The sequence below is a fragment of the Glycine max genome, chromosome 2, assembly GCF_000004515.6.
Source record: "Glycine max cultivar Williams 82 chromosome 2, Glycine_max_v4.0, whole genome shotgun sequence".
In the NCBI taxonomy this organism is placed as follows: domain Eukaryota; kingdom Viridiplantae; phylum Streptophyta; class Magnoliopsida; order Fabales; family Fabaceae; genus Glycine; species Glycine max.
This window is the reverse complement of record NC_016089.4, coordinates 27401856-27420305: the sequence shown is the minus strand read 5'-3', so window position 1 is coordinate 27420305 and position 18450 is coordinate 27401856. Positions and strand designations below refer to the sequence as shown.

Here is an 18450-nt window from a genome sequence, read left to right as displayed (position 1 = left end):
TATTAGCTCATAATGTCATTTCATACTAATTTATAAGAATCCAAACTTTGTTGTACTAGTCTAATTTTGTCGAAAAGCAACCATAGAGTAGTATAGTTATTTTCCTGTAAAATATAGAGTGATTATTTTAGTCTAAATTGTTTATACTTTGATTTGATTCGGTAGAAAAGATGAATAGTGGACGTAGGGCCCATTTGGATGTGGCCCAAAAGATCTTTTATCATCTTATCTACTGAAAAAAGATCTTTTTTATTTTTTAAGAGTGTTTGGTTATTTTTTATTTTTTAGCTTTTACAAAAGCAAAAGCTCTTAGCAGATCTTTTTCTTAAGCTCTGATTTCCAGCTTCTCAAATCTCCTTTTCGGGAAGTTGATCCCAAAATAAGGCTTGGACAATAATGTCCTCAAGAAAATTTCAAAATGACAAGCATACCCTCCTCATTTTTCTGAACCCTAAAATTTTCTCTCGTTCCTGAGAACGGTCGTGCTGTGCCTTCCTCGAAATTTTTCTCCCATGCTTCCGATCTCCTTCGTCATCTCTTCCGATCATCCTTGGTCATCTCTTCCAATCATCCTTCGTCATTTTTTCTTCTTCCTTTGTTAGCATCACAGGTTTTTTTCTTCTTCCTTCGTCACTTTTTCTTCTTCCTTTGTATGCTTTTGTTTGTTTCGTTAAGCTTGTGAAATGTCTCTCAATCAAGTTCCTGTGAAAAGAAAGAAAGCAGAATGGTGTGATAAAAATACTAAGATTATGTTGAAAGTGTGCATAGAAGAGGTGAATGTTGGAAATAAACCTCACAACCACTTCACTAAGCTTGGTTGGGCAAATATTGCAGAAAAGTTCAATAAGACAACAAATTTGAGATATGAATATAAGCAATTCAGAAATAGGTTGGATTCTTTGAAAAAGGAATGGCAATTATGGGCCAAGCTTATTGGGAAGGACACAGGTCTTGGCTGGGATGGGGAGAAGAAAACCATTGCAGCTAGTGATGAATGGTGGGAAGCCAAAATTCAGGTATGTGTTATTCAACGAAAACCATTGCAGCCTTCTTTTGTTCTTTTGTTTTTTATGTGTGATTCTTGATTTTGATTTTGATTTTTATGTGTTATTCAACGAAAACCATTGCAACCAGTGTAGTGACAAGAAAACTGAGGTAGAACCAACCTCGCCTATTATTTATTTTTATTTTTGTTAAATAGACATACATATCATTGAAGAATAGTTGCTCAATATACTAGTGCTGGAACTTACACTTTTGTCAGTTTGGGAATAAATAGAAGGGTATATTCAATTTTCTAGCTGTGATTTCTTTGCCTGAATATGTATGCAAGGACAAAATAGAAGAAGCAAGTAAAATCAAATATATTTGACTGATGAATTGTCTATATGACTTATGAACTAATCAACAAAATGATTGGATAAGTAAACTATTTTCTCCTCTTGAAATCCTCATCTGGATCCACACTCTTGAGTCTTCTGTGTTCCACAATCCAGAAGAATGAGGTGAAATTTATTGTATTAAACTTCAATTGTTTTCTGATTGAGAGTTGTGTATCTCCATCTCTCCTTCTCCACAAAATCAGCATCAAGGAACCTGGCAACAAAAGTCCATAGTTTATATACATCTTCAAAATTAGCCAGGAAGCTTAATGCAGCAGTAACCACAGTTACTCCTAGCTCATCTCTATCTTTCTTCTTGTTGGTGGTAACTCCTTGGACTCTTCCTTCTTTGGTCTGTAGAACTTTCCCCTTGTCTTCTGCATACTTATCTGCAAACCAAACATGATGGAAAAATCCATAGCTGAGAGATATATTGTTCCTATCAGCAAGCTTCTGTACAAGGACAGGCTCAACCTTTTCACCTTTCCAATCAAACACATTGAAAGCCAAAGCAAGTCCCCTATCAAATTTCACCTTAGGACCATAAATCTTGACTAGGGGAACCCCTTCTGCATTAGGGTGCTTCAGCTTCATCATGGAGTTCACCAGCCAATTTATAAGGTACCTCATTCTATTGGTGATCATTATCAATCCCAAAGAGTCCACTTGATCCAAACACCTGCACTCAATGTTAAACCCCCCATTCTCACCACTATCTTGTGCTTTCTTACTTTGAAGGCTATCAACTGGTCCTTTTGCTTCCACACTTCCAGAACCTTCTTTTGGTTTTGCAGGTGCCGCTATGTGCCTTGGCTCCTCTCTTCTCTGAGCAACTAATCATTGCTTCCACTGCCTCATTCTCATAGTCATAAGCTGAGGTTCTGTTTGCTGTGAAAACCATGAAGTAGTCATTGTCAGAAATGTTGAGGAACTTCATTATTCTTCTCCTCATTGCAGACTCAAACTTTGATTCCTGTCCCCCATGAAGCAAAAGTGTCTTCAGATTCCCAGTCTTGTAGGATATGCTAAAGAAGGGAATATTATCAGAATATTGGGGTGTTGAAGAAGATGCAAGTTGGGTGTTTGAGGTGTCATGGTGGTGTTGGCGTTGGTAATAGGAGAAGAGGCCAATACCGATGTAGTCAAGGCATGATTAGTTGGAGAAAGAGAGGTGGTAATATTCTTTTCCTGAAGCATAGACTGAATACCTTCTAACTCTGAATGGGAAGGTTGTACAGGCAATGTTGTAGGTAGAAATAAAGGGAACTGCACTGGCCACCCTGGAGTAACTGCACTGTCGGGCTTTATAGTTTCATTAGATTAGGGCTTTTCAGTCTCTCTTGCCACCTTCCGTCTAGTCTTTCTAGTTTTTTTCTTCGGCACCATATCATTAACAAGCTGGTTAACAAGGTCATTGCTAATCTGAATCGTAAACTCACCCATAATTGATAACTCCAGCAAAAGGTACCGGAAAGATATTGATGCAGAAGCAGTAGAAAAGATGATTAAAATTATCAGTTAATTTTTGTGGCTTCTGTTTATAGGTACATTACAATTTAGATTAGTGTTATGTATTTAAGTTTCTTAATTGTAAGGCCAAGGATTCTTAGGCTATGTTTGAATAACTGAAGGTGGGTGAAATGAAAGGTTGGAATAAAATAGTGGTATGAAATGAAATAGAATAATTGTCCAAACAGAACCTTAACGACTCGGGTTAGTACGAGTCAAGAATAATGTTTTAGGCGTTGTTTCCTTGTAATTTGCTTTCGAGCAAATTGTGTTTTGTGCTTAATAGCTGTAATTTGGAATTCCTAAGAGACGTAGATCGAAGGTCTTATAATTTGAAAGGTCTTAGCTTGTACTATAAAAGCTAAACCTCAATCTCTGTATGACAAGATCCTTAACTTGAATAATGGGGACATAATTATCAATTATTTCCTGCTTTTTATACCTGAACAATCAGCAACTGGTAGTTTGATGTTTTGTTCTGTCAAGCCTCTATTTCTGGGGTAAAAGCCTATGTAGACTCTTTGCTTTATATAAAGACACAAATTATCTTTACACTCTCTGAATTACTATTCCTCTGTTAGGTTCCTAATGAATTGAACACTAGCAGATCTTGTTACTATGTCAACAAACTTATGAGTTATGGCATGTTTGTTAAGCTTTTTGCAGTTAAAGAATCAGTACAATTTATGAGTTATGGCATGTTTGTTAAGCTTTTTGCAGTTAAAGAATCAGTACAACATTACTAAGTCAAATAGAAGAAACATTTTCTTCACAAGCAAGATACAGGAAAACCAGAAAAATCATGTATAATGAACAATTTATTGGCAGAAATTATAAAAAGAAAGATATATAGGATTAGCTTTTGAAAGCTGAATTGCAGGCATACAATAGAACAGATCACACCATAAGGCTGTATCCAACTAACAGCAAGAAGAGAAGGCTCAAAATTGAAATGGCAGAATGAATTTATTGACAAGCACGTTCAGAAACTATTTGCTAAAATATACCTAACACACTGCAGTTTTAGAACCTAGAGACTAGCAAAACACGTGAAGAACTAATGCAAAATGCAATGCTAATCCCAAAATTAAATTTTCAAATTGGGAATAAAGGGAGGTATTGACAGTTGGTTGAGTCCTCCAGGATCTTGTAAGGAAAGAGTGGTATAGATAAAGAAAACCAAAAATCAGGAGCCCAAGTAACACAATCTTTACACACTAGTTTGAAAATTGTGACTTGTACTCAATTGAAAGCATCCAAAAGGCCAACAATCCCAATGCCCAATCAAAACCCAAAATTGAAAGTGGTAAAAACTGAAAATCCATTTTCTTGGGAAATAAAGAGCAAGGATTTGGGTTGGGGGGCCATCATAGTTTCCATACAAAAAACCAGCCTTGATCAGATATTTAGAGCCTCATTTCTAAGTTCAGATACTATTGTCCCACTCACACCAGTATTTATGAAATTTGCATCTGAAGTATAATTTATGCCTGTTGTTGACTCAGTGTAGTTTAAATCTGCAGGAGATCTGCAGTCTATGCTGATGAATCCTAAACACATAGAAATGTATATATATGCATGGGATTTGAGGCCTCACCTAAAATTTAAATTAAATATTTCTATATTGAAGTTCATGTTTTAATTTGTTATCAAACCTGATTGGTCCTGAGCTTGAATCAGAACAGCAAGAACTAGACCTTCTACAAAACCAACAAGGAAACTCCTTGACATTGATGGATCAAAGATTGCATCTTGCTGCTTGTAGCAAGAACCAGCACAGGGTTCACACTGAGTCCATGTAAGATTACTACCTGTGTCAAAAATGAGTGACAAGTCCCTCTTGGGTTTACCAAGACCAACAACAACAAAATAGTTTCTAGACCCAAAATGGCTATCAGACTTGGTGGGTAGGGTAGTTGAATCCAATTCCTTCACACTATTTTCTCGACCCAAATTCTTAGAGAGCCTGGAGTGAATATACTTTACCCTTTCATTGTCTAGGTTCATAATATCATTGTGTGATATTGTAGCCTCTGCATTGCCAGATTTTAATGATTGTTTAATTTATTACATATTTATATGCATTGATTGTCATATTTTTCTTTGATCTCCTTGTTTTTATACTACTATATATGCATGATTCTTTTGACTCGGTGAGGCACTCAAGGAGGTTTTTCGATTTATTATGTCATGTTGAGCCTCTTGTATGTTGCAGAGGCAAGTTGCTAATTTGTTTGGTCTTGAATTATATGCATATTTTCAGTATTCCACTCTGCTTCTGGAGTAGGAACTTCTGCAATGTTTAACTTTTTTTTTAGTTTCTGTCTCTCTTTTAAAGTTTTATAAAAAAATTATTTATTAAAAAGTTACCTTTACTTTTAGAATAATTTTTAAAAAATTTTTTGGTCTAACTTCATATAAAGAAAAAAACTAAAAGATAAACCAAATATTTTATATTAGCATATTAGTATTAGATAGCATTGCCTTTCACGTTTTTATTGGTGGTATTTGGCAGGTAGTTAGTTCACCCTCCACTAAGTTCGTTGAGTCACTGGTTACTTAATGTCAATGCAGAGAACAATAATATAAATGCAAATTTCACTGCTTGCTTTATTAAGGTTGTTGCTAAGCTTGTAACGTTGTCTAGTTTTCTTTACGTTGCTTATTAAGACACCAGATCTAGTTTGGTCATCACGTTGTCTAATTTTCTTTACATTGCAAATTTCACTGCTTGCACAATTTGGACTATTTCTTGGGTGGTTTGTCAAGTTGACCTCTTATAATATTGTGTCCCACAGGCCAATCAATCTGCATCTAGGCATGATGGTGGTAGTGATGTATGCTTTGGGAGATTTCCTAACACGTTATAGAAAAAAAAGAAAAAGTTTATAACATTTATTGTTGCACCTAATTAAATTATTTTGCTTACTTGTACTGACTAGTGACTCCTCTCCATTTCTTATTCTTTTATTCTTTTGGTCAATTCAACTTGTCCTTTTCTTTAATAGTGATTATTCGTGATAACACTCGAAGGTCACCAAATTGATTATTCGTGATAACACAAGTTCTGCCAGCTAAAAAGTTGGTTTTGCTTAATTTAAATTATATAGGAATGTCAATCTTACCAAATATATTATAATGAGATTGATTTTTATCTCTTAATTCTCATGCCAAATATATATTATAATTCTTATTTTTTATTTTATAGGAGGATCCTGAAGTAGCAAAGTTTAGAGAGCAAGGCCTCAAATTCTTACCTGAGATGGAATTCCTTTTTAAAGGTACTATTGCTACTGGTTTTGCAGCATATGCACCATCTGAAGATTCAAGACAATATGAAGGATTCAACACAAGAACAGAAGAGACAAATGATAACATTGATGATAACACTGACATGGAAGTGAATGAGCCTGAGATAGACACGACAACTCAGAACACGTCTTCGGCAAAGGAAAATGGACAGAGGAAGAGAGGAAGAGAGGGTGATAAAAGAATTGGGGTTGCTGCCAAGCTTTCCTCACAATTAGATCGTATTATTCAAACATTTGAATCTAGTGTATCTGCTCAAGACCCAACTAGCATTACTGCATGTGTAGCAAAGTTGAAAGATCTACCAGGACTTGAGCGTGGGAGTGAACTATTTTACAAAGCCACTAAACTTATGAAAAAAAGGGCAAACAGGATCACCTTTGTTGCTTTAGAAGGGCCTGAGCTACAACTTGGATGGATCAAGTCTGAAACTTAAGCACAAATTCCTTAGTTTCTCCTCTATTTGATATCATTGACACTTGCTAGTTTTGCTTGGTTATGAACCTTGGTTGTGTTATGGATCTTAGTTTTTAATTTCAGTTATGTCATGGATCTTTGATTTTAATTTTGGCTATGTTATGGATATTAGTTATGGTTTGGCTCTTGATTTTTTTATTTTCAGTTGTGTTATGATTTTTTTTCCTTCTACAGGATGTCTTCATCATTATCATCAAATGACTCATCACTATCATCAAATGATTCTTCATCTGACGATGAAGATCACATTACGAAGAACAAAGTGTTGATGTTTGTTGTAGCTAATGTTACCAATTACTTCATGAAATATGTTGTGAAAAATCCATGTAGAGATTCAAGCATGACAGGCCATCGTTGGGTATCTGAAATTCTAAATGGTCATCCAATACGTTGTTATCAGATGTTTAGAATGAAGAAACTTGTCTTTCTTGAATTATGTGATATCTTGGAAACCAAGTACAACTTAAAGAAAACTCGAAATGTCAGCATTTATGAGCAAGTTGGCTTATTTTTATACATGTTGAGTCAACCAGGTTCTGTTTGTAATTGTGAGGAAAGATTTCAACATTCAGGTGAAACAATATCTAGACATTTCCATAATGTCTTAGAAGCTGTGTGTATGTTTGCAAAGGATATAATTAAGCCTATTGATCCATCATTTAGGGATGCTCCTGATGAGATTCTAAAAGATGCCAGATATCGCCCTTACTTTAGGGATTGTATTGGTGCAATAGATGGTACTCACATACGAGTTTGTGTTCCCTCTCATCTACAAGGAGTCTATATTGGTCGGAAAGGCTACACTACCACTAATGTCATGGTTGTTTGTGACTTTAGCATGTGTTTCACTTTTGTTTGGGCAGGTTGGGAAGGTTCTGCACATGATACTAAGATATTTATGGAGGCTTTACGTAAGCCTGCATTGCATTTTTCACATCCTCCTCAAGGTACTTAAAATTTATATATTATAAATATGTATCATTATAATTTTGTGTCCTAACATGCTCTATTATTTTATTCTTTAGGTAAATATTATCTTGTTGATTCTGGTTACCCTACTTTTATGGGTTTTCTAGGACCGTACAAGAAAACTAGGTATCATCTCCCGCAATTTAGAATTGGGCCTAGAATCAGGGGAAGAGTTGAAGTTTTTAATTATTATCATTCCAGTCTTCGAAGTACAATTGAACGTGCATTTGGTTTATGTAAAGCAAGATGGAAGATATTGGGTAATATGTCACCTTTTGCTTTGAAGACACAAAACCAAATCATTGTTGCTTGCATGGCTATACATAACTTTATTCAAAGAAATGACAAGAGTGATGGAGAATTTGATTCGCTAGATGAAGATATAGATAGTGATGAGGATGAAAGTGAAGTTGGTCCTAGTATTACAACATGGGAAGAACCGAATGCTCAAAATACTCTACAAATGGAACGATTTAGAGAATCTTTGAAGAATATGTTTCCAACACGTATTTAATTTCTTTATTTTTTAATACTACAAGGTTGCATGTTTATGGTATGGGTACATTTGAACAATTTTATATTGAAAGACATTATTGATCGTATTATCACCAAGTTAATGATATTTTATATTTTGTTATAAATTATAATTACATAGATAATAATTAAATTATAAACTAGAATGTATGTGACAACATTACTAAAACAATAAATTAATTAGATTTTAAATATGAAAAGTAATTATGTAGAAAGGTGTATAACTATATTTTTATGAGATACATTTATTTTATTTTTATAAAAATAATTATTTTTTAATCAAAATTTCTAGAAAATATATAACAATATTTTAAATATAATGATAAAGTTAAAATATTTTTATAAATGAAATAGAAGAAGAAAATAATTTTTATTATTTTTAATAATATTTAATTATTTAAGACATTTAATAATTATATAATAATGTTTAAGTATTTAATTATTAGTTTTAATAATGTCAAAGTATATAATATCCTTTTTGGTAATTTTAATTATGCAAAAGATCTTCTACAATTTTATTCAAACACCATATTAATTTAAATAAGCACTTAAGAATTTTTCATCCAAACATCAAATTAACTTATGAAAAAGTATCTTTTCAGATAAGAACTTCTCGGATAAGTTCTTTCTCTATAAGATCTTTTACAATAGTGCATCCAAACAGACTCGTATTCTTTTACTTCTGGCTTGTTGCTAGTCTAAAAGTAGTTGCAATGAATAGGAAGTTTCGACTAACCACTAACGTAGAGCTTCTCATAGAAATACAAAAACGTATGGCCCACTCCCTACAATCTGGCCTGAACCTTTGGGTAGGCTCTGCAGGATCAACAACAATAGTTGCACGCCTGCACGGAGTACGACCATAAGTATATAGAATGAGTTAAAAAGAAGTTGCAGGAAAAATAATTTAATCTATTGAAAAGGGAGCAAATAACAGCGTAAGAAATTTTAGCAAAACAAAACAAATACCTTGTGATGGTTTGATGGAGTATGTAGGAGTGCAGTAGCGGGTGGACAGTGGTGACTGGTGAGAGACTTCGTAAAGAAAAATGAATTAAGAATGTGAGAATGCAAAGAGACATGTGTAAAAGTGAAATGCCTACGGGTTATTATTATTAAAAATATTTTTATTTTCTATTTATTATTTTATAAGAATATGAAGAGTTTTAAAATTTTTTTATTTAATAATAATAGTAGTTATTATTATTATTATTAATTAAACAGACCGACTTGTTAAGATTAATAAGTTTTTTTTATAGATTGGATTTGGTATTTTTATGACTTTTTAAAAAGCCTGAACTTGACCTTTATAATAAACAAGTGAAGTCGAACCAAGTTTTATATAGGCCAAGTCAAAGACCTTTCACAAGTTGTTCGATTCATTTCCATCCCTAAGTAGAGGCAAAAAGACCCTTTATACTATTATCCATGTTTGTTTAGCATGTCATATATATTCTCCTGGAACTTATTTATTGGGAGCATGCCATTCTCTTGGAAAATAAAACTCAAACTAATTTGAGGGTATTTTTAAAATAATAAAATTAAATAGAGTTAACTTAGTTAAAATTTGGTTACTCCTTTACTTTTATCTTAAATATAAGTAAAAAAAATTATATTATATCTTGAATTTATATATATATATATATATATAAATTTTAATTATTTTTGTCGTATTTAATGTTAACCATCATCGTATCCGATCACTCCTTTCATTAAAGAATATGAATCTCACTTGATAGAAAATTTAATTGATTGACAAATTACAATTTTAAAATATTTTTAATTTTTTTTAATTCCATTAACTAAAGTGACGAGAGTAACAATTTTAAGAGCAATCCACTTTTTTTTAGATAAAATTGACTATTTACATATTTATGACTAGTTATGTGTAAAATCTGATTGTGTTCATGTATAAAGGAATAACTAATGTATTTAGTATGAAAATTCGTTACTTGGATTAGTGACAGTTATGCATTGCCAGTGTATCTTTGATCCATGACAAAAAAATATTGTTATACTGGTTAGAGTATTATATTGTCGTTTATATATCTTGAATCAATTGTAATTTGTAAAAATTTAAGTAATTAGAATTTTATTTATCGTAAGATTATGTATTTATAAAAATATATAATTTGTTATTGTAAAAATATTATATACTACTTTCTTGCCCCACTAGTAAAGTTTCTTGGATCCGTCCACGACCGTCCACGACTTTTCCAATTAATTTGGTAAACAAATAAATATAAAATATATTGGAATGTATAATTTTTATTTTATTCTCTAAAATGATAAAACAAAAAGGCAAAAATAATTTGATTGAACCAATAAGTGAAATTGGACTCTATTTTGTTAATCATGAGTATGTGAATGAAAAAAAAATAAATTCATTAGAAAGAAAGACTCTGTTAAAAATGATCAACAATATTCTTCTACAAAAATTAATCACAACTTTGCATCAATAACATAGTAAAAAAAAAAAAAAAATCATTTCATTGAAACGGCATTCGTTAGTCCGCTTCATCAAGTAGAGCCGGACCAGCCGGTTGAACAGACCCAGTTCAGAATTCTGATTGATCAAAATCATTCAACTGAAACGGCATTCCGTTACTGAGCTTCATCTTGTAAAGCCCGTTGAGCAGACTCTTTTGATTCTTCTGGTAATACTCCAAGTTTCCAACTAGCCATTCCACTATTAGTCGATGTTATTGCCGCCTTAAATTTAAATTACCATTTCTTATATATAGTGATGTAGTAATCCTTGAATGGAACCTTTTTCTTCGTATTTGTGCATTATTCTTTAGTCCTTTGGCTTTTTGGGAGTGAATGAAACTTTTGCCTTTTGGTCCACTTGAATAGAAACCTCCGCGATCATGTTATTAATACTTTGTTAGAGAGGATGACGATTTTAAGGCTTCCTTTGCCCTGATTTTAAGGCTTCCAAATTAATAATGTTGAATAATTTGCATATTTTCTGGGATGCAGAGCTGAAGTGATTTGTATTACTTCCGTTTTTTATTTTCCATTTTCTAAAATAAAAGATGGTCAAGCACACCAAGTTAATTCATGAAATTAAAAAGAGGGTATACAAAATAAAAAATAATTTTACATTTTCATATAATTACATATTATTATATATCATAAATTTATTAACTTTTACAATAATTATTTTTAAAATTAAGATAAAATACAATTTTAGACCTTATATTTTGATTGAATTTTATTTTTAGTTTCTAAACTTTCGTGTAATTTAGTCTCTAAACTTTAATAAAATATATGTTTTTAATCTCTCTTAGTGCAAAAATTAGAGAATAAGCCGGGGAACTAAAAACACTTAATGGTTCTATCTCTCTTCTCTCTCTTTTTAATGGCTCTATCTCTCTTCTCTTAATACACATCGTGGTATATATCTCACCTATCATATTGCACCATTATTAACTTGGTGAAGGAGAAATAACAAATAGGGCGAAGAGTAAAAAAAGGTGAAAAATAAAAAAGATAAGTGTGTCTAGTAGAAGTAAATGAGAAATGAGAGAAATAAAAACCCATTAATTATTTTTATTTTATTTCTCACTTATTTTCATTTATCTATTTATCTCTTTCCTATTTATCTTAAATTAAACATCTTGATTTTTATTTTATTTATCAAATATTTCATTCATCGTCCTTATTTTTCATCCATTCTATTTCTTATATTTTATTCATCATTCTTATATTCATTCACTCTATTTTCTTTGTTTTTTTTTTACTAAACAACAAAAGTGTCAACTAGGGTGTCCGCTAATAATCAATTTTGTTTTTATCTTTTCACCTAATTAATTTATGGCCTTAACAAACGCTGGACTTTGACAGTTCCACACCACAGTGATACCAAAACCCTCCATTCTCGTACGTATCCCACTAACAAAGTCACCAACGTAGCGCCATATTCGCCTCTTAGGTGTTTGTATTTATAGCCCTCATCACCACTCTCACTTTCCCTCACCAAAACAACGTTTTCTTCTTCACTAAAATGGCTTTCCCTCCCCACGTAGTAGAGGATTGCATGGGCCTCCTCACACTCTTGAGCGACGGCACCGTTTTGCGTTCCAACATCAACTTCCAAGAACAACCTCAACCCACCCAACACGACAACCTCGTACAATTCAAAGACTTCCTCTTCCACAAAAAATTCAACCTCCACCTCCGTCTCTACAAACCTAAATTTGACGACAACATTAATAATGATGACGACAAGAACAACAACAATAAGTCGTTGCCCGTGGTGATGTTCCTCCACGGCGGCGGCTTCTGCTTCGGCTCGAGAGTGTGGCCACACATTCATTCGTGCTGTGTGCGCCTAGCTACGAGCCTCCATGCCGCCGTGGTGACCCCGGACTACCGCCTCGCTCCAGAGCACCGCCTTCCCGCCGCAGTGGATGACGGCGTGGAAGCCCTGCGGTGGCTCCAGCGACAGGGCCACCACGGCGGGGATGAGTGGGTGACCCGGGGCGTTGACTTTGACCGTGCTTTCATCCTCGGTGACTCCTCTGGCGGGAACATTGCGCACCACTTGGCGGTTCAGCTCGGACCCGGTTCGAGGGAGATGGATCCGGTTCGCGTACGAGGTTACGTTCTGCTGGGCCCGTTTTTCAGTGGGGTGGTTCGGACCAGGTCGGAGGTGGGCCCACCGGAACAAATGCTGACCCTTGAGTTGCTCGACAGGTAAGGGTTGAAAATTTAACTACGCTTTTCCTAAAAGTTTGAGAAAAAAAAATTATTCTTATCTCACGATCATATATGGAAGTATAAAGAGTGAAGTTTTAACTTTTCAACGGTATCTTTTTTCTTTTAGCTAAAAGTGTATTTTTATTCACTATATTTGTAATTAGATAAGTACAAAATATATAATGTATAAAATACACATATATGACAAGTAATATAATCTTCATATTTTATTTATTTTATTGGCAACTCAAGGTGTGACTCTATCAACAATGTCGGCTGAATTTGTGGAACTAGATACAGATTTGATATATACATACAAAACACACTTGAAAAGGAATGAAAAATTTTAATTATGACTAAATTTTAAACAGGGTTATAAGATTTTTTTTAAGATACCGGTGCAAAAAAAGAAGAAGAAAAAAGCAAATAATTTAAATAAATTTTCGTTTATATTACTGTGAATGAATAACAACTTTGATAATTCTTTTCCACCATGCATGTTTAGTTTTTTTTAATACTAGTTTTAAGCATTTAGAATGTAAAATACTCATTTATTTTAGGTAAACTAAAATGATAATTAAAAAATTGTGAAATTTAAAACGAATTTAATATACAGTTATTTTATGAATTTATTTCATCATGTTACTTTCATTTGGACCAAGACTAATTCAAAAAAAGAAAAAAAAGACTATTAGACATTCAATGTATCTTACATACATAATGTCTAAGTCTAATCTCTAAAACAATCTGAAATTATATAATGATTTTGTTTTATTTAGTTTCGGGAACGTGAGCAAATCAAAATATTAATCATGGTTCGAAAGGCCAAAATTCAAACATGTCATTCCCAAAGCCATAGGAACATTTGCTATAAAGTCGTCTTCCACTTCTTTATGTCACATCTGGGTGCCACCGGGTCCACGTTCAACAAATATTGAGAAAGAGAAACGTGATTGTCATAAACTTTTTTTTTATATTTTTTACTTTTCATTATATTTGTTTTTATTTTAATTTTTTTACACCTCAGTTATTACATTAACTTTATATATATTTTAGTATTTTTGTTTCTATCACATGACCTGTATCATGTATTTTTTACACCTCAGCTATTTGCCAAATGATCATTGATTTATGATTTTATCCATTCATTGCTTTCAAAATTCATATGCTGTCGTAATTATTATTTCCAGTTTGAATGGCTCATACTAACGGAACTTGTACTAATAGTTTGATTTAGATATTTGTTATTATAATTTTATTCAGGGTTAATTAAATTTTGTAGTCTCACAATTTTTTCATATTATATTTTTATCTCTCAAAATTTTTGCTAACTTATAGTACATTAATTTCTCATTATCATTTTTAATCGCTTTAAAACTTTTTATTCATTCCTCACTTATTTTTATTACTCAAAAATAATCTCAAATATAAATAAATAATTTTTTTAAAAAAACTAAAATTACTGATAAAAAAATTAACAAATGATTAAAAATTATTTAAAGAAACGTTTATAATGGGAACATAATATAATTAATTTTTTATAATGCTATACATGTTAAGTTTCCTTAATATAATGCTATACATACATAACTTTACAAGCAGAACAAGAAAAGGATTGATAAATCAAAATATAAAATAATATATCATCTTTTAAAAGTTATACAGCTAAACATCAAACGGTATTAATTACAAGGTAAAATTGTATTTTGTCCTTTTAGTTGTTTCTAATTTTGATTTTGGTCTTTTTTTAAAATTATTGATGCATCATTTACTTCTTCAACTCCAGTCATGTTTCACCCCATAAATGTGGTCCCTAAGTCCAGATTTAAAGGTTGACTGTTACAAATGAATGTTGACTATCACGTATCCCATTTTGGTTGAACGATGACTGCCACATGTTATGTTCTGATTGGATGTTGACTCTATAGACGATGAAAATGTATTGTTGTCAATGTTCAATCAGAACGTGACACGTGACAGTCATCGTCCAATCAAAATATGTCTCGTGACAGTCAACATTCCTTATAACAAGTTAATGTCTAAATCTAAACTTGGGGATTACATTTACGTGGTTGAACATAATTCGAGGACTAAATGCGTTAATAATTTTATAGGGAGACCAAAAACAAAATTAAAATAACTAGGAGAACCAAAATTACAATTTTACTTCATTAAAATTGATGTGTGAATGAGAAATATTCGAATAGATACTCCAAACGTAAATTTTTTTTTATTAAAATAGTACTGAGAAAAAAAGTGAATTTCTTTGTAATCAACCCACTTTAAAGTCGATCAGTTTTCATCCTGAATGAACAAAATAATTTGGGAAGTTTTATCTAGTGAAGTAATTAGCTTTTTAGGAGATGCCTAAAACGCAGTAAGTCTTTCTATATTGTATTATATTTTTAAATTAAGTTAATGAACGTATTAAAAATATTGATTAAAAAATATTTAATTTATTTTAATAAATATTTTTAATTACTTAAAAATAAATAATAATTTTTATTTTCACATAAAAAATATTTTTAAATAAAAAGTTTCACTTGCCGTATCATGTTTCGCAAATAATAAACGTGATATATGTATAGCCTTCGCTATCAAATATTTGAGTTGAATATTCTAATATTAGATCAGCATGCATATTAAATGTTATAATGACAAATACTTACGTGTCTCTGAAAAGAAAAACTATTCCTCTATATTATTTAAAGTACACCATTTTAGTTATATTTACTTGTCTTCTAGGTTAGTAACATTTTAAAATTTTAATTAATTATGATATTCCACGTGCAAAGTAAAACTTTTTCTTATTTGGAAAATACCTAATACCTATGAAAGATGTGGGTACACAATGAGAAAGTGGTGAATATGTGTACTACACCAAAAGAAAAATTATTTAGCATGTGGAGAATCACTTAAAATTCAATTCTGTTGTCATATTCTCAAACAATAAAATTATTTACAAATTTTTAACAAGGCAATCCACTTTTTAGAGAGTTGGGTAATTCAAGTAAGCATATGAGAATTGTTCACACTAATTTTTATAAAAATAACAAATTTTAATTATATATATTATATAAAAATAATTAAGATTAGTTTATTTAATTTTAATTTAACTATTTATATATAACTATATATGGTAAAAAAATTATTTTTACAATTACACGCGAAAATAATTCTCAAAATTTTGATTAAGATTTGTTCTCCATCAATTATGAAATAGAAAAATGAGAGCAACATTCTTTCTTAAATATATTTTTTTATTATTGGTTAAAATTTATTGAAAAACATAAAATTTGGTGGGTCTCATTTCTTATTTAATAAGTTTTACTCATAATTTTATAATTTTTAATAAATTTCAAATAATAAAAAAATGTATCTAATAAAAGAATGTGTTGGTGATCACCTACTAATTAGGATCAACTTAGTAGTAAAAAGTTTGAATAATATGCATGAATTTTTAGATTCAATTCTTAGTATCGTTAGTGGTCACAAAAAAAAATGTGTAAGAACCTATATTGTTATAACTCCGTTTATGGAATATACTTAACATACATTCACATATTCTTCTATTTCATTTTTCATCTCAATCATTCTTCCTTGTATCCTCACATCTATCTATCACTTTCTTTCTACCTTTTCTTCTTTCTTCTCATCTCTCTTTTTCACTTTAATTCACTCCAAAATGTGGAATGAACATTTATCATTGTTCTTTATATATAGCATTAGAACTGTTCTATATGCGTTGATAGGGTTTATCTCTTCCTTCAAACAGATTTTGGAGGCTGTCAATACCTATTGGAGAGACAAGAGATCACCCATTGGCGAACCCATTTGGAGCTAACAGTCCAAACCTTGGACATGTGAAGCTTGACCCTATCTTAGTGATAGTTGGTGGCAATGAATTGCTGAAGGACAGAGCAGTGGACTATGCAACAAGGTTAAAAGAACTAGGGAAGAACATTGAATACATTGAGTTTAAGGGGAAGGAACATGGCTTTCTCACTCATGATTCGCACTCAGAGGCTGCGGAAGAGGTCGTGCAAATCATTAAACGATTCATGCTTGAAAATTCTCATTAATTAGAATATATATGTGTGAAACACTGAAGATCATCAAAGGGGATTAGGCTTTTCATATGTAGTGATTTAAAGTTAATCCATGTTTTCTAGTTTGGTAAAATGGGTAATAAAATGTACGTAGGTTGCACATGGAATTGAAAATGCTGCATTGTAAAATTTTAATTGCTATCGTTTGATTTTTTGTACTAATATTCTAAAAAAAGTTAATTTACGTAGTAATCATTTTTGTCTTAAGTTTGATTTTGGTATATAACTTATTTAACAAAAATTATGAATACTAATATATAGTATAAGATATCATACTTGTTAAATACTAATAGATAATTATATTTGTGTAGAAAATTAATATATATGATCACCGTATATTATAATGTTAGTATAATATTTTATTATATTCTTATTGTAAATTACAATGATTTCACAAAAAACTATTATATTATTTAAAAAATATCTACAATAATCTTAGCAAATCAAACAATAAAACATTATTAAATGTTTTTTTATAATTACCAATTGATTTTTTACAAACCACATATTCTTTACGGAAAATAATTTTCTTCAGGAGAAATATTATAAATCATAAAATTTTCTCTCCAAGTATTTTAACACAAATGTACACCTAAAACATAATTTTGAAACATTAATTAAATTTAAAGTCAATTCATCCACATGATCATTCATAATGATCAGCTGAATATGCGCAATGAAAGTAATGTGGACGGATTATATGAATTCAACGACTTTGGCGTTTCATTCATATTATATATATATATATATATATATATATATATATATATATATATATATATATATATATATATATATATATATATATATATATATATATATATATATATATATTTATATATATATATATATATATATATATATATATATATATAATGTTTAAAAAAATATATACATATAACTTTTTCTTATATATATTTGAATATTTAAATTGTGTAAACTTGTGTATCTTCACAATGATAATATTACACAAATCAATAGTTGGATTGATAAAATTCAGTTTTGATATATAAAAGAAATGTTATGAGAGATGTCATATTATTAAATTTGACTTCTCATATCATTTACACAGTTGGTCCAACCATAATTAAAGGTAGCACGCGTAACATGTCATCCATTCCACAAAATTGAATTTGAATATGTCAAAATTTTTGGGTCTTGATATTACATTCTTCCCACACACATTATAGTCAATTTCTCAATCATTTTCGTTGGTTTGAGAGGACATACATTTTTTCTCATCGCTTGAAATGAGGGGACAAGGTCTTTTATATCAAATATTATGAATAAATAAAAAAAGAAGTACATTCAATATGCATGCTAAAACAAAATTATGGAAAATATTCCTTTGCTTGGTTCGTGGTGTTGGATAGAGTACCACTTTGATTCAAAAATTAATCTAGGCAAAAAAAAAAAAAAAAATTGTTCTCAATGGAGATGAGTCATCACTGTCTGAT

General features: G+C 31.1%; 3 protein-coding genes across 3 annotated transcripts; all 3 read left to right on the top strand.

The window, feature by feature from the left end:
- Positions 1–221: 221 nt before the first annotated feature.
- Positions 222–8160, top strand: LOC112997613 (uncharacterized). Its single transcript, XM_026125726.2, has 3 exons — positions 222–610; positions 6852–7624; positions 7703–8160. The coding sequence occupies exons 2-3, from the start codon at positions 6853–6855 to the stop codon at positions 8158–8160; spliced, it is 1230 nt and encodes a 409-aa protein (XP_025981511.1). The 5' UTR covers positions 222–610; position 6852.
- LOC100803756 (L10-interacting MYB domain-containing protein) lies at positions 639–6765 on the top strand. Its single transcript, XM_026125727.2, has 2 exons — positions 639–1016; positions 6100–6765. The coding sequence occupies exons 1-2, from the start codon at positions 684–686 to the stop codon at positions 6634–6636; spliced, it is 870 nt and encodes a 289-aa protein (XP_025981512.1). The 5' UTR covers positions 639–683; the 3' UTR covers positions 6637–6765.
- Positions 8161–12029: 3869 nt separating the features above from the next.
- On the top strand, positions 12030–17184 carry LOC100805368 (probable carboxylesterase 15). The gene is made up of 2 exons (XM_003518974.4): positions 12030–12881; positions 16660–17184. The coding sequence occupies exons 1-2, from the start codon at positions 12190–12192 to the stop codon at positions 16964–16966; spliced, it is 999 nt and encodes a 332-aa protein (XP_003519022.1). The 5' UTR covers positions 12030–12189; the 3' UTR covers positions 16967–17184.
- The last annotated feature ends 1266 nt before the right edge of the window (positions 17185–18450 follow it).